The sequence below is a fragment of the Pogona vitticeps genome, chromosome 2, assembly GCF_051106095.1.
Source record: "Pogona vitticeps strain Pit_001003342236 chromosome 2, PviZW2.1, whole genome shotgun sequence".
NCBI classification, from domain to species: Eukaryota; Metazoa; Chordata; class Lepidosauria; order Squamata; family Agamidae; genus Pogona; species Pogona vitticeps.
The window spans coordinates 259,302,581-259,327,356 of NC_135784.1; the positions used below are offsets into that span (position 1 = coordinate 259,302,581).

General features: G+C 39.8%; 1 protein-coding gene across 4 annotated transcripts in view; it reads right to left on the reverse strand.

The window, feature by feature from the left end:
- Positions 1–299: 299 nt before the first annotated feature.
- The window catches only part of FER (FER tyrosine kinase), a 239,676-nt gene continuing 215,199 nt past the window's right edge, over positions 300–24,776 (reverse strand). For all 4 annotated transcript variants that reach the window (XM_072992471.2, XM_078386258.1, XM_078386257.1 and 1 more), the window contains 2 exons: positions 20,293–20,415; positions 300–7,896 (listed from right to left, as the gene is read on the reverse strand). In XM_072992471.2, the coding sequence (XP_072848572.2) occupies positions 7,751–7,896; positions 20,293–20,415 (269 nt within the window). In that variant the 3' untranslated portion in view covers positions 300–7,750. The remainder of the gene's footprint in view (positions 7,897–20,292; positions 20,416–24,776) is intronic.

Sequence of the window (24,776 nt, forward strand, 5' to 3'; positions counted from 1 at the left end):
ATTGCCAATTGGCACTTCCTTAAATCAAAGGCAGCTTCTGCTGTTCAAGCTCCTTGCAAATATTTGACAGATTTCTCTGTCTCTGTCCCTACTGATTCCTGCAACACTGAGTGTCACTTGGATGGCTACAGCGATTTCATTTGCAGAAACCAGTAGCGACCTGCTTTGAAAAAAATGCAGCACAAAGTAGATTAAGCCATATTTTCTGAGCTCTATCGTTGTGCCCTTAGGTGTCCTTTATTTTAATGAGGAAGCAGCAAATGTAACCACTGAACACCAAATAAAAGTTCAGAGACATATACAAATATTGTACATTTATTGAAAGGATACAATAAAAAAGGTCTCGCAGACCTGTTAGTGGTAATTGGTCCAGTCAAAGAGAAAGAGCTCATTCAGAATTATCTGCAAACTTTCTAAGAACAGAGAAGTTGTTCCCTTTTTGTAACAGGCTAGGAATGTGAAATAAGATAAACTTCAGTTCAAATGTGCATATAAAAACTGGCAAATAAATAAAAGATATAATGTAGATCTGTTAAAATTACAAAGGACAGATAATAAGTATACATAAGCTATCATTTTTGACTCTTGTTAAAAGCGAGGAAAGCTACTCAAAGCTTCCCTTCCTCCCTTTTTTAAGCACCTGTACTTTTTGGGAAGATGCAATCCTTTCCAGTGTTATGTATCACCAATGTGTTTCACAAATATATTATTTTTAAACAATGAGTATAAAAAGGTACTTCAACTACTACTAAACCTGCTGGTGCTCTAACTAAAAAGAAGAAGAAAAAAGCAAAACCCAAATCTACACCAGAATACATGCATGTAAAAAGTTGTAAACTACTGCAGTGTCTCTACACAAAATGTCTGACATTCTTCTGCTTAAGGTTGTCAACTTGCCCCAATGTCTACTAAATTCTGCAGAAGCATCATCATCAACAACAAAATCAGAAATGTGGTTGGGAAAATAGCACATTTATGGCTGTAAAAAATAAATGTTTTCTGTAAAATTCTGAATCCTATCTGGCCACATAACCAAGTGTTTCCTTTAGCATCAAAGAGAGTAATGTGTGTGCACGTATTTATCTACAGTATATAGCTCCATCTATATCTAGAGACATAGATATATCTATGTATTTAGAGACATGCTCATGAATGAGTCATTTCTCTTGGGGGAGAATGTTACGGTAAAAAGACTGATTAGTCAACAGTTTTAGATGGCACATCTTGTAAAAATGTTCCTGGGATTCAGTTCTAGAATTGAGGAAATTTAAGATCAGCCATGAAAGCGGCACAGGATAACATACACAGGATTAAATCCTTCAAAATTTAAAATTCACATAAACTCTTAAGTTTGGGTCAAATATACTATACATGCTATTCCCCCCTCCCTTACCCTGCTTCTCTACATAGCTTTCTATTGTATATAGCTGAAGACGTTCACTTTAAAAGAGGAATAATTTCCCGTGTTATTATTTTACACAACTCAGAACAACTAATCTGATATATTTATTTTGGTCGGTCTTGCTTTTCTCTCTGAAAAAGAATCCTCCCTTTGTAAACTAATAATCACAGCAACGAGCTCCTTTCTTTAACTTACAAAGTGATTCTTACTACATAGAATTCTACATGCTTTCAATTGTCTTTCTGTCTTCCCCTGGTATATATGATACCTGTGTTCCGTGATGCAATCCGTGTTTCACAGTCAGAAGAGAAATTTACACTAGTCCTGTGAATCTGCTGGTAAGTATTAGACTTTCTTTTGTTTTCCAGTGCTATACCTATCATGTGACTTAACTCTCTTCTACAGACGATCCTGTCTTCTATCAAATGGTATTTTAATCAGTTCTATATATAATAATAAACTGCACTTCTATGCTGCTTGACTGTGTCGTTTCATAGAGATCTTTGAACTACAGTCTAAAACAAAACTTTGTGTCAGCGTTCTCAGCCTTATTTGTGGTTCAGACATCCAAGATCCTTATCGGAACATCCCAATATTCCATTTAAAGAAGCTTAGTTGTGCCTGTGCAAGACAATCTACTTAGCTCAACTATGAATTTTTGAACATACAGAGAGGGAGTCATGAATTATCTCCAATTTATGCAGTTTCTATTAATGTGATTTTTAGACCCACTTGGAAGTGCACTATGTATTTTCCATTCAAGTCTAAATACAGGCGTCACAATTAAGTATATTAAAATCTAGGCTAGGATACAAAGAACCACAAAACTAGATCCAGCCACTCAATGAAACTTGTGCTTGTTCAATAGGAGCTTCCCATGCTGAAGCACTAATGAAACTAGACGGTTTCAAAGGGGAGTAGCCATATAATATGGCTGTCAAAATTTAAATGCAAAGAAGCCTCACCGGGTGCCGATAGGCCCTTGGATTGGGCCTCCAACATGGCCAATGATCAGGCATGTTGTGAGATCCAGCCTGACAACATGTTCCTCTATAGGAATAAAAAATATTTTGAATGAAAATGATAGGGATAGTGGAGAGGATTTCATTAACATCCTGATCAAGAAATTCAAGGGAAAAATGGTCTTGAATTAATGCTGCCAGGAATAATAATTGAAAAATATGTAAAAGCACTGATTTTAATTCCAGATAGAAAAATGAGGATAGATTAATTAGCCACCCATTCTGCATCCAATAATTTCTCAGAAGAAAATGAATCTTTAGATGGAATTTGATAGATTATGTATGATAGAAGTAAGCCAGGAAACCCATACACATAGAAAATGTAGTACTGACCATGCATATGTATATACTGTAAAGTGTATGTATATAAAGTGTGAAGGAATCTTGTAGGAAGAATTAACATCATATAAATCATTGTATGCGGCAAGGAACATTTTTATCAGGAAATCCTTATACATGCTGCCTGTGTTATAATGCACTGAAAACTTTGAGCCTAGAGATGAAAATTCATAAGACAGTTCTCTGAAAACCAGTACTTCTGTATTTTTACAGTATCTTTTGAATCACTGTACAATGGGTTTTGCAAAAACAAAGTCTGTTTAAACCATCTACATCTCCTTTAACTTCTTTTCTCGTTTATAGCTTTCTTCTTGCCAGAAAGGGGGGAAAAGGTATTTGACTTACAAACTCTGTCTAGCATATTGCCAAGTTATAAACAGAAGAAGAGACCTAACTTTCTACAATGTGCACTTCGACCTTTTCCACATTTTCCAGTTCTTAAAGATCTAATACTTTAACATCTGAGGAGAGAAAAGAGCTGTAATAGTTTAAGTAGGTTCTGCTTTAGGTTTCAAGGAAACAGAAGCTGATGGACTTGCAAGAAGACTGCTGAGCTCAGAAAAAAACCCCTAAAACTATCAGAAAAATCAGGTTATAAAGCCGCTTTTTAAATGGAAAAAAACAGGCATACATTTTCAATCCTCCGGTATTCTTAGATGGTGATTATTATTCTCAATAAGGATTTCTGACAGGTTAACTAATTGGAGTAATGCAGCATTTAGATGCTCTTTTTTTTGTTCATCTATTGATTCAGTGTATTTTTAAAAATCATTGTACCTAGCATTGAATTTGATGTTGTTATTCAAGGTGCAGATAACCCAACCAAAAAAAGTCCTTTTTTCTCATCTGAATTCCAAAAACAGCTAAGAGCCAAACTATAATTAAGTTAATAGAGTATTCAAAATTTGGATTGGACTTGGCCCTTAAGAGAGAAACAGAAACAAAAAGAGCCCCAATCAATTTCTGATTTAGATTAAGCTTTGGGCATTTTTTATTTTTTCCCTTTCCTCGTGCACCATTTTCTTTCTGAAAATCCCTCCTCTTATTGTACCCATTTGCACCTGTGGGTATTTGGAGTGAGAAAATATGGGTGCAATAATTTAATGTGTGCAATAATTTAACCCCCTCCCACAGTTTTGTTCAGATTGTGTTTCCATCAGTTGTTTTTTGTTGCAGTAGAGACCTTCAGAGGTTTTAATCAAAGCATTAATGAAACATGTTGCTTGACTGCAACCACATTTATGCTCTGTATATGAATGGGAGTATAGGAGGAGAGCACCATCACAGACAGTAAGAAAGGCAGCTGTAGCCTCCATATAAATACTAGTCTCAACTAGAGAAGGGCCACTAAATTAACTGGCCTTTGGTAAGTCTGCACTTACCCAAGTCCCACAGATTCTCAAGTTTCGCCCTGTATCTCTAATGAAAACCCAGAAGTGTTTCCCAGTTTTGGGAAATTGTGGTGTTTAAAGCTCTGCTTGGTTATTGTTGAGAGACACATTAACTATTATATAACTTAATCAGCAGCTTAAATATCTAACAATAATATATTGAATAATGGCTGTGATTTCTAGTACTTTCTTTCTGTATCTTTTACTGCGCTGTCAAGGTCAACAGGTAACATAGTCACTTGATAACCCAAAAGAGAAAAACAAGCAACACAGTAAAACAACTGAACTTTTAAATAAATGTTTTCTAACCAAATAAACCTGCTATTTCTTTTGTACACACTGGTGTTTGCCAACACCAATTTGGTACTCCCGCCAACATTTTTTAAAAAAGCAAGAAGTGGGTGGTATTTGCTACATACATACACTTGTTCACTCTTCAAATGAAAAGTTACAATAAGTCATGAATATTTTTGAAGTTATTAAAAGATCCTGTGTGAGTAATGAGTTAAATTCTTCCTCACATATTTCCAAATATGTCTGTTAGCAATATTTCACATTACAGAATAAGATGCTTTCTACCCCCAGGATGGGATGCTTTTCATTGAACATGTTTGACTAATTTGGAATTATTTTCACACCATCTTGAAAAGAAGAAAAAAATATGGCAAATCAGTGACTTCAAATTGAATTTTATGTGGTGTTATTTTCAAATGTTTTGCCTCTTAATTGCAAAACGTTAACTTAAGAGGCAAGTCTATCTACTATATATAAAAAGCTTCAGCAATTTCAGATCCTGTTAATATTCACTGATATGGAAAAATACAAATGACAATGTCTAGTTAATATTGCATATTCCTTCCAAAGGTAGCAGTGTGTGTATCTGTGTAGTTCTAACAAATACTACAGAAATCCTGTAACAACAAAAAGTTTTTATGATTAAATTCTGAAATTCACAAAAACAGCTTGGAACTTTGGTGATTATTTTCCTGATCAGCGCGTAATTAATCCAAAGTCTTTCTCCTAACTAATTTCTCACAGCTATTAATATCCATGTCTACACACATCTGGTAACTTCCTAATACAGTTTAAAAATAGTTTTCAGTGGCTGGAGCTTTCATCTTAATAAGTTACATGTTATTCATAAGATTATGTGAAACACTTAAATGCACCTATACGCTAAGCTTACTATCTGTGAATGAATCAACCCCAATAATATCCCAGACAGGTATTGATCTTCAACTGACTTTTCATTTTAGGATAAAAGTAGAACAGAACCAACTCCATATGCTACTGGCAGCCTGTGTTTGGGAAAAGGCTTTCCAATCTGAGCAGCAGTCTTGACATGAATTGCAAATTTTAGCTGCTTACATAAATGAAATATAAATAGCGGTTACCCTTTACATCTGTACAGGAAGATTAGGACAGTGTGTCCTGCTAATCTAATTAAGACAAAGAACAAGTCCTTCTCCTCATTGAAAGACAGAGTACATTCAGAAGACTTTATGAAATGGTATAGTCTCTCCTATATAAAAATAGTTAGTAACCCTTAAGAGAAAAATTCAGACCATCATTTAAAAAGAAAATACATTCTTGTCCTTACATTTTATACATTAGTGAATGCATAGATGAAGATCTGCAGCTGGGAGACTTGTGGTGTTTTTCCCAAATGCGGTGCAAGCATTCAGTCCTTGTGCATTCTAACTTAGGAATACCAATAAACTAAGGCACACTCTTTTGGATCCCCTTAAGATCACAGTAACCACATCTATTTCCTATGTGTGTTGAACTAACCTTTTATGATCAGTGTTTGCCCACTGGTACGTAAAAGAAACTGCTGAGATAATATATTCAATACTGCACTTCCTTTTCACCTCATTTCCTGTACACCAGATTATTGACCTAACCTTGAATATAAGGCAGAAAGCACCAGATGAGCCCTGCACTATATCACTAACAAGTCCACATACAATGAAGAATACTTCCTCCATTACAATGCTTCACCATTTTATTCTAACATTAAAATTTATCATCATGCTAATGACCTTCCTAGACTACATGTGGAATACACCCTTCTCAACAGCACCATTCTGTACTACCACAAACACACAGAGAAGAACAAATGTGCTCTGCCTGGAAACATCAGCCTACAACACAAACAAATAATATAATGCAAAGGTCTGCCCAACATTTTGGCCCTACTGCGGAAAGGGACTACAGTTTCAAGGTTCAACTTCATTCCTCTGGGCTGGGGCTAATCAACCTGGTGATACTCTGTGGCCACTTTTTCAGTCTCTTATAAGCAAGCTGAAATTTCAGCAACAGGATTGGTCAAGTATTGATCCAAGATTGAAGGATCAGGCCATCCATTCATGAAATATAAGAGAAAAAAGTACCTTGCAGAGATTCCAGAAATAACCCACTCCCAGAGATGGCATATTTTGCCACATATCTGTCATCCTGATTGTGCAAACTGTCCACTGAATAAACGGGAGAATTTAGATACAGACAGAAAAATGGATTCCTATTGAACATTTCAACCTCATAGTCTGTTTCGTGTGCCAGATGCTATTTTACAGGATATAACATTTCTTTTTTCCATTAGGCCTTTTTGTGTGTGCTACCAAAAACTGCCATCTTTCTTTGGACATTGTTTATAGAATATATTTTCCTTTTTTCCTAGCTCCAGCTGCATATAGAACAGAAACATCAATTCACAGGCCAATCAGGAAATTCACTTTCCCTTCCCCATCCAAAATCAATACTACTGGTTACCTTCATTATATGCCACTCTCATTCTCAAGCATGTTTCTTACTGAAAGCATTTCTGAATGTGCACCTTCCAAAACAACTGTGTACTGCCATAGCTCAATCCTTCCAAAAGACAGATCATCTGCAGTTTTTTTGACAGTTGCATCACACACAGACTCTGCTTTAGATTTATTACCCCTACTCTCCACAAACAGAAGCTAGAACTCACACAGATTTCTGAACAATGATCTCTATAGAACTGTGCCTCATTTTCATGCTTTAAAATGTTTCTGCAAGAAACACGTGTATGCATTCCTCAACTGTTGAACCAAATCTTAGTGTAAGAATCAATGCATATCCAGGACAGCATTAGCTGGTGGCTTTTGTGTATTTTTTCCTAGAGCATAACACAGTTTAATCTTTTCAATCAGGGCAACAGAGAAAACTCTGCCTTCCATATAAAGATCTGCAGAAATGGCACATAAACCACACCACTTTACAGTGCTCTGAGACCCTGGAATGAGAAACCAATAAACAAGCTTCAAAACAGGAAAAAGTGTGAGTTTCTGAAATCAGCTCATATATCATGCGTTGCCTGTTTACATGCAACATTACAGCAACACTATGACTGGAAATAAAACATTTGGCAGAGCACTTTCTCTTTAACATATAATATCTTTGATAGTTTCCTGTTTAGACACACTTGAATAGAAACAGCATTTTTTAAAAAAAAAGAATTGTAGAAGAATATTGAAAGAACTGTAGTATAAACGCAGTGTTCATGACAGAAAATATAACTTTTCTGGAAAAAGAGAAGACTCATTGAGTTTTGAGTTCTGCTAGTTTTCTCACGATGTCACTTTCTTTTTCAATGCAGAGAGCTCTTTGTGAATTTCACTGAATTTTGGTCTCATTTCAGGATTGTAATCCCAACACCGCAACATTATTTTATAGATTTCCTCTGGACATTTCTGAGGTGCTGACATACGATAACCTAGCATACAAAAATAAAGAAAGGAATAAAAGATAAATATTGGAAATTTAATTTAATATTGGAAAAATGAAAACAAAGGACTATAATTAAATATTAGGTTGACACACCGCCTCAGAGTTCATTCCTACATAAAAATAAGATGTTGAATTTGAATATATTTCAACACATTTTTGCATAATTTTCAGCTATAGGACTGAAATATGAGCAGTAGAAATCCACTTCCACTGAGAAAAAAATGTCACCGCCTGTCAGTCACTCCACGTCACAAGCTCAGATTTACAAAGGGTGTAAAATATTAGCTCTAATATAATACTGGAATATTCGCAACACTTGTTTTTCATTATGTTAAATCAAATCATGAAAATATAACATTAATACACAAATTTCATCCTAATATTAATTGCAATTGTTATGGCTTCTACTCCTTCATGGATTGCTGCCTTGTCGTGGCGAAGGGGCTTGAGTAACTCAGAGAAGCTATGGGCTATGCCGTGCAGGGACACCCAAGACGGACAGGACATAGTGGAGAGTTCCGACTAAACACAATCCACCTGGAGTAGGAAATGGCAAGCCACTCCAGTATCTTTGCCAAGAACGCCCCATGATCAGAAACAAAAGGCTAAAAGATATGACGCTGGAAGATGGGCCCCTCAGGTCGGAAGGCGTCCAACATGCTACTGAGGAAGAGTGGAGGACAAGTACAAGTAGCTCCAGAGCTAATGAAGTGGTTGGGCCAAAGCCGAAAGGACGCTCAGCTGTGGACGTGCCTGGAAGTGAAAGGAAAATCCAATGCTGCAAAGAAAAATACTGCATAGGAACCTGGAATGTAAGATCTATGAACGTTGGGAAGCTGGAGGTGGTCAAACAGGAGATGGCAAGAATAAACATCGACATCCTGGGCATCAGTGAACTAAAATGGACAGGAATGGGCGAATTCAGCTCAGATGATTATCATATCTACTATTGTGGGCAAGAATCCCGTAGAAGGAATGGAGTAGCCCTCATAGTCAACAAAAGAGTGGGAAAAGCTGTAATGGGATACAATCTCAAAAATGATAGAATGATGTCAATACGAATCCAAGGCAGACCATTCAACATCACAATAATCCAAGTTTATGCACCAACCAGCATTGCTGAGGAAACTGAAATTGAACAATTCTATGAAGATTTACAACACCTTCTAGAACTGACATCAAAGAAAGATGTTCTTCTCATTCTAGGGGACTGGAATGCTAAAGTAGGGAGCCAAGAGATAAAAGGAACAACAGGGAAGTTTGGCCTTGGAGTTCAGAACGAAGCAGGACAAAGGCTAATAGGGTTTTGTCAAGAGAATAAGCTGGTCATCACAAACACTCTTTTCCAACAACACAAGAGGCGACTCTATACATGGAAATCACCAGATGGGCAATATCGAAATCAGATTGATTATATTCTCTGCAGCCAAAGATGGAGAAGCTCTATACAGTCAGCAAAAACAAGGCCTGGAGCTGATTGTGGCTCTGATCATCAGCTTCTCATAGCAAAATTCAAGCTTAAACTGAAGAGAGTAGGAAAAACCACTGGGCCACTCAGGTATAATCTAAACCAAATCCCTTATGAATACACAGTGGAAGTAAAGAACAGATTTAAGGAACTAGATTTGGTGGACAGAGTGCCTGAAGAACTTTGGATAGAGGCTCGTAACATTGTCCAGGAGGCAGCAACGAAAACCATCCCAAAGAAAAGGAAATGCAAGAAAGCAAAGTGGCTGTCCAACGAGGCCTTAGAAATAGCAGAGAGGAGAAGGGAAGCAAAATGCAAGGGAGATAGGGAAAGTTACAGAAACTTGAATGCAGACTTCCAAAGAATAGCAAGGAGAGACAAGAGGGCCTTCTTAAATGAACAATGCAAAGAAATAGAGGAAGATAACAGAAAAGGAAAGACCAGAGATCTGTTCAGGAAAATTGGACATATTAGAGGAACATTTTGCGCAAAGATGAACATGATAAAAGACAAAAATGGGAGGGACCTAACAGAAGCAGAAGACGTCAAGAAGAGGTGGCAAGAATACACAGAGGAATTATATCAGAAAGATTTGGATATCCCGGACAACCCAGACAATGTAGTTGTTGACCTTGAGCCAGACATCCTGGAGAGCGAAGTCAAGTGGGCCTTAGAAAGCCTGGCTAACAACAAGGCCAGTGGAGGTGATGGCATTCCAGTAGAACTATTTAAAATCTTGAAAGATGATGCGGTTAAGGTGCTACATTCAATATGCCAGCAAGTTTGGAAAACTCAACAGTGGCCAGAGGATTGGAAAAGATCAGTCTACATCCCAATCCCAAAGAAAGGCAGTGCCAAAGAATGCTCCAACTACCGTACAATTGCACTCATTTCACACGCTAGCAAGGTTATGCTCAAAATCCTACAAGGTAGGCTTCAGCAGTATGTGGACCGAGAACTCCCAGAAGTACAAGCTGGATTCCGAAGAGGCAGAGGAACTCGAGACCAAATTGCTAACTTGCGCTGGATTATGGAGAAAGCCAGAGAGTTCCAGAAAAATATCTACTTCTGCTTCATTGACTATGCGAAAGCCTTTGACTGTGTGGACCACAGCAAACTATGGCAAGTTCTTAAAGAAATGGGAGTGCCTGACCACTTTATCTGTCTCCTGAGAAACCTATATGTGGGACAGGAAGCAACAGTTAGAACTGGTCATGGAACAACTGAGTGGTTCAAAATTGGGAAAGGAGTACGGCAAGGCTGTATATTGTCCCCCAGCTTATTCAACTTATATGCAGAATACATCATGCGGAAGGCTGGACTGGAGGAATCCCAAGCCGGAATTAAGATTGCTGGAAGAAATATCAACAACCTCCGATATGCAGATGACACCACTCTGATGGCAGAAAGTGAGGAGGAATTAAAGAACCTTGTAATGAGAGTGAAAGAGGAGAGTGCAAAAAACGGTCTGAAACTCAACATCAAAAAAACTAAGAACATGGCCACTGGTCCCATCACCTCCTGGGAAATAGAAGGGGAAGATATGGAGGCAGTGTCAAATTTTATCTTCCTGGGCTCCATGATCACTGCAGATGGAGACAGCAGCCCTGAAATTAAAAGACGCCTTCTTCTTGGGAGGAAAGCGATGACAAATCTTGACAGCATCTTGAAAAGCAGAGACATCACCTTGCCAACAAAAGTCCGAATAGTCAAAGCTATGGTTTTTCCTGTCATGATGTATGGAAGTGAGAGCTGGACCATAAAGGAAGCAGACCGCCGAAGAATTGATGCCTTTGAATTGTGGTGCTGGAGGAGGCTCTTGAGAATCCCCTGGACTGCAAGGAGAACAAACCTATCAGTTCTAAAGGAAATCAACCCTGAATGCTCACTTGAAGGACAGATCCTGAAGCTGAGGCTCCAGTACTTTGGCCATCTCATGAGAAGAAAAGAGTCCTTGGAAAAAACCTTGATGTTAGGAAGGTGTGATGGCAAGAGGAGAAGGGGACGACCGAGGATGAGATGGCTGGACAGTGTCTGCGAAGCAACCAACATGAACCTGACACAACTCCGGGAGGCAGTAGAAGACAGGAAGGCCTGGCGTGCTCTGGTCCATGGGGTCACGAAGAGTCAGACACGACTAAACGACTAAACACACACACACACATGGCTTCTCAATGTACATTTTAACTTTTTGGCTCCACTAGGTTGGATCTAGTCTAGAAATGGGGTTATTCGTATTCGTAGACAAATATCCCCGCACAGGTGGCATTAACAAGGGTCCAGCCCCTCTGACGCGGATGGCACGATTCTACAAATGGCTCTGCAGTGTGCGATCCACTCACCACTCCTGGCAGGAGGCGGGAGGACAAGTCTTGCTGCAAGGCAGAAGAGTGGTCAGTGGACTGCGCACTGCGGAGCCATTCATAAAATTGCACCATCTGCGGCGGATCAGTGAGTGGACCGTCCAGCCCCTCATTTACGCCACCTGTGTGGAGATATTCATATTTGTATACGAATACCCCCATCTCTAATTTAGACTTAGGTATACTCAGAGTAGACAGATTGAAACAAATAGGAATTAAGTTACTCTTAATTTGGGTTGAGTGAACCTGTCCTCATCAATTTCTCCTAGGTTCTTATTCAGAGTCTCTTGTCATTTCAGCTTTGTGCTTTGAATGTTTATGTGCATTTTTATATTGAAAATTTATAATTTTCTTCTCTGTTTTTAATAACGTGCAGATTTCTGAGTGGACGTCTACAAATGCACATAAAATAAGCTAAGAAGTGCTTTTCCCTGTATGAACACATTGTAAACATAAGAATATATGAATTTTCATAGTGCAATGCATTCTTGATCTTCAAATTTGGGAACAGTGAATTTGATAAGTTTAAATTGAAATTTGATAACAACGGTAACAGTAGTTCTTCGAGTGGATCTCTGTGATTCACACCTGGGTGATTTGTGCCTGCACGGAGCCTCATCAGAAGATTCTAGAGCTTCTACAGTAGCAATGAACACATTAGAATATGCCCCTGCCCCCCATATAAGTACCTTGGCTCCAAGCGTCCCTTTTCAGTTGTGTCAACTACCGCTTAATAGTAAGCAAACAATGGTGTGACAGAGGGGAGGACGAGTGAGATGTGTGAATCACAGAGGTACACTCGAAGAACTACAATTACATGTGTGTAACCTGTCGTTCTTCTTCGTGGCCGCTGTGAATCACACCCTGGGTGTGATTCACAGAGGCCACGAAAAAGAATAAGCGGTCTTACCCGGAGGCAGGTTGTCACGCCAAGGTAGAGGCTAGAACAGCATGTCCAAAGGCCACATCAGACTTCTGCCAGATGTTGAGTCTATAATGATGAATAAATGTGGATGGCTGTGCCCAAGTGGCAGAGGCACAGATGTCCAGAAGAGGTATGCCGTGGAGAAAGGCTGTAGAGGCTGCCACTGCCCTGGGGGAGTGAAGGCAAACCACTCTAGGGGATGGTTGTCGAGCAACCTGATGAGCCAAATGAATGGTAGAGGTGACCCATCTGAAGATAGATTGGGAAGTCACCTGATTGGGTACGTTGGAGATTTAAAAAGCCCTTCTGACATCCAATGTATGGAGTATTTTTTATTTGTTTGAAGAAGGTGACGGAAAAAATGAAGGAAGGACAATCGGTTGGGAAAGATGAAATTGAGAGACAATTTTAGGGAGGAAGGAATAACTTCACCTTATCAGGAAAAAATTGTAAAGGGTAGTCATAGTGTAAAGGGTAGTCATAGTGTAAACCTGTCAATTCACTAGCTTGTCAAACTGAGGTGATGGCTACGAGAAAAGCTGTTTTAAAGGTGAGGAGTCTTAAGTCAGTTGTAGCTAATGGTTCAAAAGCAGCTTTGGTAAGCTGTTTCAAAACAAGAGTTAGTGACCATTGTGGGGAGGGAGGTTGAATATCGAGGTAGATATGAGAGAGACCTTTCAGAAAACGTTTTGTTGTGGATGTCTGGAAGAAGCTTGCTGCTGGAGAATTTGGAGGTTGGTATGATATTATTGCCGAAAGGCAGACTCTCAAGGATGAGATGGAGAGGAAGATGGATTTGAGATGTAGGAGGAAGCGGAGAACAGTGGAAAGTGATGGATTGATGAAGGATGATGAAGATTTGGTAAAGGATTGAAATTTCTTCCATTTGTACAGGTAGGCTTTTCTTGTGGATGTTTTTTTTTTTTTTTTTTTTGAATGATGAAGAATGTTCATTAACGAAGGAGAATCCTCCACACTACCAGGTGCAGAACAGGTAAGTCCGGGTGTAGGACTTGGGGGTTGTTCTGTGTGAGAAGGTATGGCAGGCAGGAGAGATGGTGGATGTCTGATGAGAGACTGCAGAGAACTGGGAACCAAGTCTGTCTCGGCCACCAAGGGGCTATAATGATGGCATTAGTTTGTCTTGTTGTAGACAGACGACAACTTTGTGGAGGAGAGGGAACGGTGGAAAAAGGTAGGTAAGAGTCTTGGATCAACAGCCGACAAACACGTCTCCCTGGGAATGTTTTCCTATTTCTGCTTAGGAGCAATGCAGTTAGCATTTCCAATTCGCTTGGAAGGCAAAGAGATAGAGAGTCGGTGTGCTCCATTTCCGGCATAGTTGGCAGAATACTGATTGATCTAGTTCCCACTTGTGAGCCTGGGCATCTGTACGGCTGAGCGAGTCTGCTAGGTCATTGTCTTGAGCAGTGATGTGTAAGACTGTGAGACATATGTGATGTTGCAGACACCACTCCCAGAGATCGATCGCTAAGTAGAGGAGACCTGGAGAGTGGGTGCCACCTTGTTTTAGATATAGTACATTGCCGTGGTGTTGTTGGTGGCAATCTGTACCGTTTTTCCTACAAGAAGATTTCTGAAAGCCTTGCAGGCCTTTATGACAGCTAGTAGCTCTAACTTGTTTATGTAGACCAGTTTTTCTCTGTGAGATCATTTGGCGTGGACTGTGAGGGATCTGCAATGTGCCCACCAGCCAGTGCGACTGGTGTCAGTAGTGATGTGTATTTGCGGGCAAGGTTGTTGGAATGGTTGCCTGATAGAAACGTTGGTATGCGAATGCCACCACTGAAGTTGAGAGGCCAAATCTGGAGTGACTCTTAAGAGTGTGGAGAGAGTCTGCTAGTGGATCAAGTAGGGCCAGAAACCAGGATTGGAGAGATCTCATTTTGAGACGCACATGTTGTACAACTGATGTCATAGAGGCCATGGTGCCTAGAACTTGTTGTACTATAAAGGCAGGTATCAAGGCATGCAGAGTGAAGTCACGGAGTAAGGTGAAGAGATTTTGTCTCTTTTCTGCAGGGAGGAATGCATGAGCTTGTGTGGAGTCGATGAGTGTGCCTATGTAATGTATAGTCCTTGTAGGTTTTTAAGTTGATTTTTGTTGTTGATAGACTGAGATCATGAAGAAGGGTGAGGGTGAAATGGGTCTCGTCGAGCTTTGTGATGGGAGTGTGCTACAAGGAGCCAGTCGTCAATATATGAAAAGACAAGAAAGTTTGGAAGTCTGAGGTAGGCGGCTACCAGCGCCATGCACTTTATGAACACTCTCAGAGCTGTTACAAGGCCGAATGGGAGTCATTTGAATTGGTATGCTTCTGATCAAAGTTGGAAATGAAGGAATTTTCTGTGTGCGGGAGGTATTAAAATATGAAAGTAAGCATCTCTTAGGTCTATGATGGTGAAACAGTCATTTTTTCGAAGTAAGGGAAGAAATGATTCTAGAGTAACCATGAGGAATTTTGTGGTGATGGTGTAGTTTAATAATCTTTAGAATAGGGCAAAGACATCCGTCTTTCTTGGGGACGGTGAAATAGCAAGAGAAAAACGCAGTGTAGTATGGCATCTTTGAGAAGTAAAATAATTATTTCTTCTTGCAGGGGTTGTGATGGAGGATTAACGACGTGTGCTGTCAAAGTTGGAAGAAGTGGATACGGTAGCCATTTTTTATTATGGAGAGTACCCAGGAATCTGTAGTGATGGATTCCCATGCAGGTGTCATGAGTGCAGCTGAAGACCTGGAACCAGAAGGGTTAACTCAGGCTGAGGAGAATGCTGAACAATCAGAAACACCTGAATTGCCTCCAGATTCTCCTTCCTCAGCAGACAAGCTTTGGGCCAGGCTTCAGGGAAGACTTATGGCAAGAAGGTCAGAGGATCGCTCGAAGGCTGTCCACAGAAACATCCGTTCAACTAGCCCTGAGTATTGACAGAATGGAAAGGTTTCCAGCAACTCAAGGGGCTGTTTTGCTATAAAAACAGCTCCTAGTCAGCTAGAATTTCTGTGGAAGCAACAAGTCAAAACCTCTGGCTAGCATCCATGCTCCTACAACCTTGAACCGTGTTCCTGACTCTGGACTCTGACCCTGGGCTACGTGGTATATTTGACTCTGGACTATGACCTTGGACTACATTGTGTGTTTGGCTCTGGACTCTGACCTTCGTTCTGTGAGTTGGTTTGGTAAATGGTTATTGGCTTTGCATTCTTGGTATTCCTGACCTTGGACTGGTTTATCGGACTTCGGCTGTTGTAACCCCCGGGAATGTGACAGCAGGTAAGTGTTTCCAGAGGGCAGGGCTGGTGGGGTGGGTGGCGATCTCTGTCAGCGGAATATCAAACATGGTGTTTGAGTTTCTGGTCATTCCACCTAGTGGCAGTCTACTGCCGGGTTTTGGCTCTTTGGTTTTTGAAGTATGGATTATAAGAGGTTTGTCATGGAGGGTATCATTGGAACCTTTGGAATGAGTTATAAGGTTGTTTCCATTGATTTCGCTGAGGACGTTGCTGGTAGGAAGGGTAAACTCCCCAACATCTGGCTGCTGAACTTTTTTGGATATTGAGGATCAGCGATATCAGAGCCTGTGTCTGTGTGATGTTGAAATGGAGGTTGCTGATGCGATGGCATAGCAGTAGAATAAACGGATGCTGGCATTGCTGAGTGTGAAGAGTGATTTCCATCATCTATTGTAGTAGGAAAGTATCAGGAGGCTGAGACTGCAAAAGCCTCACGGGTGGATGAAATCTGCCTGACGGTTCAAGTTTATTTCGATACCAAGTGGGGAGCAGGTTGAGGAATAGGTACCTCTCAGTGATGTGGCCGCTTCAACACCGATGGTTGTAGAGAGGCAGGCTGACTACTAGATGGTATTATTGAATGGGGTAAAACACCTGGTCAACTAGATGGTGCAGTTTGTTGAGCAGAGCACTGGTTGGGGCAAAAGGCAACTCAATGCACATGCTGAGCGTGGGTTTGAACCACGTGCGATGAAGCAAGCTGTCGAGTTTGTTGATGTCAATGGTTCTGGTTAGGGATCGGTGGGCGATCCGAGGGCATCAAATATGGAGTGGTGTTGAGCCATTCAGGATGGGAATCCTCAGGTGATGAAATAACCGAAGGATTGCTGGAAGAAATGGAAAGTTGTGGACTGGGAGGAGAGGAAGTTAGTTGGTCGACTCTATCATCCCATTCTGGAGACCAAGAACAGGGTTGATAGGACGGACGTTTGTCATAATCTGAGGGAGATCCAACCGAAATTGATTCAGAGAGTTGTAGTGGTTATGGTGGGATGTCTGTAGGCTTAGACTGTTTAGCTCGTTTAGAAGGAACAGGCTCTGGAGCTGGTGCAGTTTCAGTAGGTTTCTGAAATTTAGAAGTTGTTTTCGAAGTCAAGGACTTTGGTATCGAGAGTTTCGATTTGTTTGTCTTTGAGGTCTTAGATGATGCAGATGGAGAACTGGAATGAGGTGGTGTAGCTGATAGACATTGTTTTGATGATTCAGTAATGGCTTTTTCCATTACTTTGGTTTGAGAAGTGGCCCTACAAGGAAGTTGGGCCATTTGAACTGGTTGTAGGGATTGTTCCCAAAATTGGAATTTTAGCTTCGAGAGGTGAAATCGAAGAACTTCGCGATTAAAATTTTTGCAGTGGGTATAGGAGGAAGTTTGAGGTTGTTCTCCCAAATAGAAAAGGCACTTAGCGTGTCCATCGGAAAGTGGGATCTTATTATCACAGACAACACAGTGCTTATACGGGCCTAAAGGGGCCATGAATTGAAGGGGGGGTTTGCTGTGGCTGGAGGCTGAGTGAGGGGAAAGGAAAAAATCTCTGATTATAATGAGTTTAATCTAATACTTTAAAAGAAAAAGATTGATAACAAGAAGGAATCAAGAATAAGCTCTCTTTCTCTTTTACTCACAGAAGCAGAATTATGAGGCTCTCAATGTGGTGGTTGAAAGAAACTGTCAAAGAAAATTACAGGCCTGAGCAGAATGGAGTGTATTAATGAGAATCCATAATGATCAGGTGTGTTAAAGCTGAGTCAGGATGACTCAGCAGAGCTGATGCAACTCATGGATGATGCAACTCGGGGATGATGCAATGTGTGATCTCATCAGTCCTGTATATGTATATAAGTGTAAATTGTACAGTCAGTTGTATCTTCTTCCTGCTTGAAGATCACTTCTACATGTCATGCTGCAAGACTGCTGTAAATACTGATGTAAATACACATTGCTGAAGGAAATGCTGCTGGACTGTGTGTGAGTTATTTCTGGACTGCCTGGACTGCGAATCACTCTGCTAAAACCACTATTTGCATTAAGAAACGCTGACAGAAACTGAAAGGGGATGCTTGGCGCCAAGGTACTTATACTAGGGGGAGGGTGTCAGAGTATTGAAAATCTACAGGCCTGAACAGAACAGAACAGAGCAAAAGTAATAAGGAGCTGCCATGTTATACAGGTGTGTAATTTGCGGAGTTACAGTGACTCTGGAGAGGTGGTGAGTACATGTTCTCTATACAGTGTGTGTGTGTACACATACACACACACACACACACACACATACACAAACACACTGTATAGATAACATGTATACTGTATAGAGAACATGTATCACCACCTTCATTTGATGATGCCATGCTGTCATGCTGCCGCTTTCTACACTTGTATATATGCTATAAATACATGTGTCGTGCTGGAGGAAGCTGAACGTGTCTGAGTGATTTATTTTGCCTTCTGGACCTCAAAAAACCATAACTCTGCTGGATTTTCGTGGGTTCGCAGTAACAGAGGGGCATATTTTAATGTGTTCATTGCTACTGCAGAAGCTCTAGAAGCTTCCGATGAGGCTCCGCACAGGCGTGAATCACCCAGGGTGTGATTCACAGAGGCCACAAGGAGGTTTACTTTGAAATTTGTGAATTGAACAAAATTATTACTCATCTAATGTCATGTTGTTTTATGCTGTAAAATTAATTTCAATATATGATGACCCTATTAATAGTGATCTCCAAAAGATTCTTTCAGACAGGACACTTCTTTAAAATCCATCACTGTGATACTGCTGCTGATTTCTATATAGATCTTGAACAAAGGATTGGCAACATGATGATGCATTTGGCTTAGAGATAGTTCAAGAATTTTAGTGATATTAATAAATGTTGATTCCTTGGACATAAGGAAGGCAATGTAACAGAATGCCAGATGTCAATAAAGTATGACCCAAGTTAACAAGTGTTTCTCTAATAAAATTTTAAGCAAGAGTCTTTTCTCTGCCCATATAGGTCCCATAGGCTTCTATGAAACATGCTGAAAGAGATTTCAGCACATTATGATCAGCTTTATTTACACAGAACATTATTCTCAAGTTCTCTGTGCATTTTGGGCCACTTTCATAGTTTCTGTTGTGGAAGCCAGTTTGTCACTATGAGTTCTCAGGTCACTGATGAATGCAAATAAACAGTGGAACCAAACTGATCAGAATAAACTGAAGTGAGCTAACAACATGTAAAAATATGCCTTACATCAAACATCTAAATTATTTCTAGATTGTCTTAATTATTCTCCTTTCAACTTTCTGACCTGACCTACAAATGTATAAATGCTTTCATACTTGGTTGAGGCCATATCCGATCAATACTACTAGGGGACTTTTCCCTTTGTTTTTATTTCAAATGTTAAAGAAAATGTCTCCATACAGAAAGCAACGTGCCGTGGTGTCTTAACAATGACAGATCTATCATGACACTTCCCTTTAAGGGCCACACCCCACTTCATCAGAAGTCTCTGTAGTTCTACCACCTTGTGAAAACAAGTTCTTGTATAGTTCAAGCTATCAGACTTCAGTAATAAGATGATGACTGATTAGACACCAATGATTTCTTTCTATAAAACTGAAATTTGATAGCAGAACAATGCAATTAATACAACTGCAGATTATACCATTTCAGTTATGCTCATTATAATGATTTTCTAATCTTTATTTGGGAATTTTGTCCAGAACTCTGTTGGCTTAGGCAACTCTGGAAGAGCATCATATAGGCTTCCAGTGGGCTCTCCTTCTAGCAACCAGTTGCATACACCTTGCAAAACTGGGTGTGAAACCAGCCACATGTGAACGCTAATCATGTGAAGGAGAGCCTGCTGGAGGGCAAAAACACTGCACAATTGATCCTGCATGCTGAGTTTCTGTTAACAGGATTTGACCTTTGTAGTTAAACTGTGATTTCCAGGGCAGATTTTTGGAATATGTGTTAACAAAAGGAAAAGGGAATGCTCCAAATCAAGAATCAATGCAGTTCTGGAGAAGAGGACAATAAAAGAAGAAGAAAAATATAGATGGAGGAAGAAGAAGATTATTGCAAGAGGTCCTGATGTCTATGGTGGTGGGGAACACATTTAAATTGTATTTTGGTTTGTGTATTTTATGTTTATGTTTATGCTATAGTTAAAATAAAAATATATTATAAAAATAAATAAATAAACTATGATTTCCTGAGGTTGGAAACCTTTACTGCTGTTTGGTAGTTCAGCGCCACACAAAGCCTGAGACAATACTCATCTTCAAACATGTTTATCACAAATAAATAGGGACAGCAGTTACCTTTCTCCACCTGCTCTCGTGCTTGTTGATTAGTCATTCCTGGGTATGGACATACCCCTAAACTGAAGGTCTCCCAGAGGAAGATTCCATAACTCCATACATCACTTTCAGAAGTATATCGTCCTAGGGATTAAAAAAAAAAATAAAAGTGTGGCGATGGGTAACAATGCATGCAAGCAAGCTTACAACTAAACTTAAGATAAACTGAGCAAGGAAAACGTTAAAATATCACAATAATCAACAAATTAAAATTAACATAATATTCAGTAAACATAAATACAATCTGGTAATAGTGATTTAAGGATACTAAAAGTGCTCCTCTCACTACTGCTGTCCTATGCTCTCAAAAGCTTTCCCAGGTCAAAGGGGATCCCTAGGGATCCCTGGAACCTGAGGAGAGAATAGGAAACTTTAAATTAAAGACATCATCAGCCTTTATGCCCTCAGAGTTGCACAACAGGATTTCAGCTACTATGCTGTAGTGGCATGTGGTAGTGTTCAAATTATGCTTGCATATCATCCCACAGTCTTGCCCACAATGGAAAAACTCCCCTAGACACTCTAGAACAGGGGTCTCCAAACTTTTCAGAGTGAGGGCCACAACATATATGTTTCAGATTTTTGAGGGCTGAAGGAAGATGCGTGTGCGCATGTTCCACCCTCCCGCCCATGTACATGCCTGCCCGCAATCCTGCCTGCCTGAAGGCCAGATAAAAAGGCAAGGCGGGCCAGATGTGGCCTGTCATTTGGAGACCCCTGCTCTAGAATGTGAGACCAACCAAGAGAAAGCCTTCTCTCATGTGTCTGTCAAACCTGCCTCCCCATAGCATTCTCAAGAAGACTTTTCCTAAAGCTCTTCACTCCTGGACAGGTTTGTCATGTATGAAGACAATGAGTATTCATTCAGAGAGAAAATTCCCTAGGCCCACAATTAATTGCTCCACATGAAAGGCTTTAAAAATAGATTTCATGCATTACATACCTACCCCTCATTTTCAGGACACAGTGACTTAAAACCTCTATCTCAGGGCAGAGTGGCAGGCAGATATGGCCCTATATGGCCTCCTGTTCGAGTAAAGTTCCTGACAAGCATTTTGTAAGTTTCTATGCTCCTCATGGGAAGAGGGGAGTGCACTAACCTTACCTCTTCCATCATCACTTTCCTCACATGAAAGTGACAGTCTGAAGAAGATGCAGCTGCTATATCCATGTAGGCTCTGGATGTGAGCCAGAATCTTACTTTTTTCCATGTTCTGCTTCATACAGGAAGCCTACTTGGATAGGCAAGCATCCTCAACTATTTAATCATTTCCACATGATTAAAGCAACAAGGGAAGAGGGTGAGCATGCTCCCCTCGTTGCATGTATGTATGCTCTCAGCACAGGTGAATAAGGCTTATGTCATGATACCCTAGCAGAGGTACAATATGAGAAATGGCAGGTAAGAACAGAATGTTAGGGATGGTTTTCAAGAGTGTTTACAGGAAAACAAATAAGAGGAGGGACAAAAGAGGAAGAAGCAACAGATTCAGGTTCTGATCAAGGAGTCCACAATACCATAATTTTGACGGATAAAGACAGCTGTGCCATCTACCCTTGGACAGTAGAAATGATTAGAGGAGAATCCAAAGGCTTTATTTATTTCAAACTTATGACATTTTTCAGGGCTAACCCTTCCAAAGCAGTTCACATCATCCTAAAATCAATAAATCCTAGAAATATTTATTTTATAAACTCATCATCCATACTAAAACATGAAAACATTAACAAAACAGTTAAAAAGAACACAGATATTAAATTAAAACAACTTTAAAATACAACATCAGAACTACAGCATTAGAATTTACTTACTTACAAAAGGAAACCTATTTAAATAGATAAGTTCCTTTCAATACATCCTTTTTTCTACATCTATCATTATGAAAGGTGTGTGTGTGTGTGGGAAATCCTATTATTTATATAAAAAGGTATTCTTTACAATTAACAGTAATTACATGCTACCATGCTGATTCCAGTTTATAGCAACCCTTAGCAGGCTTTTCCAGGTACAGGACACTCAGCAACAATTTACCAGTCCCTTTCTCTTGGGATAGTTTGAGACTTCAGTTTTGTCCAAGGCTACACAGGCTGGTTCTTCTCCCAAGGAGCTCAGTGGGGAATGGAACTCCTGTCCCCAGATACAGACTGCTAGCACTTTTGCACAAAAACTGCTCAAATAATATAATGGATTTGTCAGGGAAAACTAAGGGAACACTTCTAAGATCCAAAGGAAAGTTGTTTTTAATTTATTGATTCGTTAACCTCTCAATTTTCACTCTTCCCACAATTGATGAAGCTTTCAAAAGAGCTGGTCTCAGTGGCTATAAGAAATGCTATAATGAAAAAAGGTTTAAATGTGAGATTTTCTTTTGAACTGTTGGCTATTAGAATTGCACATTTTTACAAATTATTATTGTTTATTATTCGGCAGATAGAATGGCTCTGAGTGTGCAGGTTTTTAGACTGGTAGGATAACAGATTTTTAAAGTATGACTCTCATCATGTTGTGGCGTTTGCCCTTGTGCCCCTTGCCTGACCGTCCAGCCAAAGGCAAACTACTACTGGTCTTTTAGTTCCATTGGGAGGCATATTTATTTATTTATTTATTTATTTATTTATTTATTTATTTATTTATTTATTTATTTATTTATTTATTCATTCATTCATTCATTCATTCATTCATTCATTCATTCATTCATTTATTTATTTATATGCCGCCCACTCTACCCAGAGGTCTCTGGGCGGCTTACCTGAGTTACTTATTCTAGAGTGTTTACTGATTTTATAATGGATCTATCTTTCTTCTTTTACTTCCAGTCACTGAAATGATTTCCATTTCAAGCAAAGGCTTTTTCTTCTCTTCCTTCAGATCTGCTCTGACCCCTGGCTTCTGCTCTTTCCACAAGCACTCTCTATACACTTAGAGACTTGAGCCTTAAGCTAGTCCACTGGGTCTTCAAATCTTGAGGTAAATACATGAATTATCTCTTCGAGTCATTCCCTATCTTATACCCCCCAGATGTTTTCAGAAGCCCCCACCACTAAGCTTTTCCCAAAAGCTCTAGTGAGGATCCAAACTTCTTTGCCACAGACCTCTGTCTAAAAGGTACCTTTGACTCAAGAAAAATTCTTTTTAAACTCAGACTTGACTGGATTCTTTCGTATCTCACCGCTGCCACCAATTGTGGTGTTTGCCCTCGTGCCCCTGGCCTGACCGTCCAGACACAGAGCACACAAAGGCAAACTACTACTCCTTTTTACCCCGCTGCCACCAGTTGATCACTAATTCAACTTTAATTATGGAAGGATGAAGATTCAGGTCCAAACTTCACTGTCTTTTAAATAAAACACTTTTATTGATTACAGATGTTATTATTAATAATCGTAGGTAACTTCTATTATCATCAATCACAACCTTCTATTTGTTATTACAGTTCTTATTCATTTTTCACTCTAATCACACCTCAGATCTCCCAAATACCACACTCTATCTCCTTCTCCACTCTCTCACTCTGACCCTTGACTCTTACTGACTCTTACTAATTCTTTCACTCTCTGACTCCGCCTCTTTATTACATTTCATTCGGCTCCACCTCCTAGCAACATTAGCCTACAACATGAATATTCATAACTACTTAACATAATAAGGGTGAACGCTACACATGTGAAACCTTAAAGCAGTGGTGTCGAACTGTGGCCCTCCAGATGTTCTTGGCCTTCAACTCCCAGAAATCCTGGCCAGCAGAGGTGGTGGTGAAGGCTTCTGGGAGTTGAAGTCCAAGAACATCTGGAGGGCCACAGTTCGACACCACTGCCTTAAAGATTCCCAGAGGAGAGTGAAGGGGGAAGAGTATAAGCTTTCATGGACTGCAGTTGACTTAAATAGATGCAGCTTGAAATGATAGTGCCTTCACCAACAAAAATTAAAGTGTTTATTTAAAAAATGCTGAAAGTTTTGCAAATGTCTCTTCAAAGCACTGACCTGTTACTGAATATTATAATGAACTCAACCAATTAAAACTCTACATATATTGCTCTTCATATATCATTGACCTTGTTTTGCAACACTTTAATTATGAAGTGTTTTAGAGAAGGGCCTGGGCAAAACATAAACAAAAAATTATGCTCAAACCACTAATGCAGCACTAATTGTTATGATTGATATGGATGCTTACAGCTTCAGTTTCCATATCTAGTATCTAGTACAGTGGTGCCTCGACTTATAATCATAATCCGTTCCAGAAGATGGACATAACTCGAAATGGTCGTAAGTCAAAGCACCATTTCCCATTGAAATGCACTGGAATGTGATTAATCCATTCTGGCAAAAACAAACAAACAAACAACCCACCCACCTCAAATATAAATAAATAAAGCACACAGCAAGCCGGTCGGAAGGCGTTGGGACTTTAAAATAAACCCAACAAAAATAAACAGCAAACCAA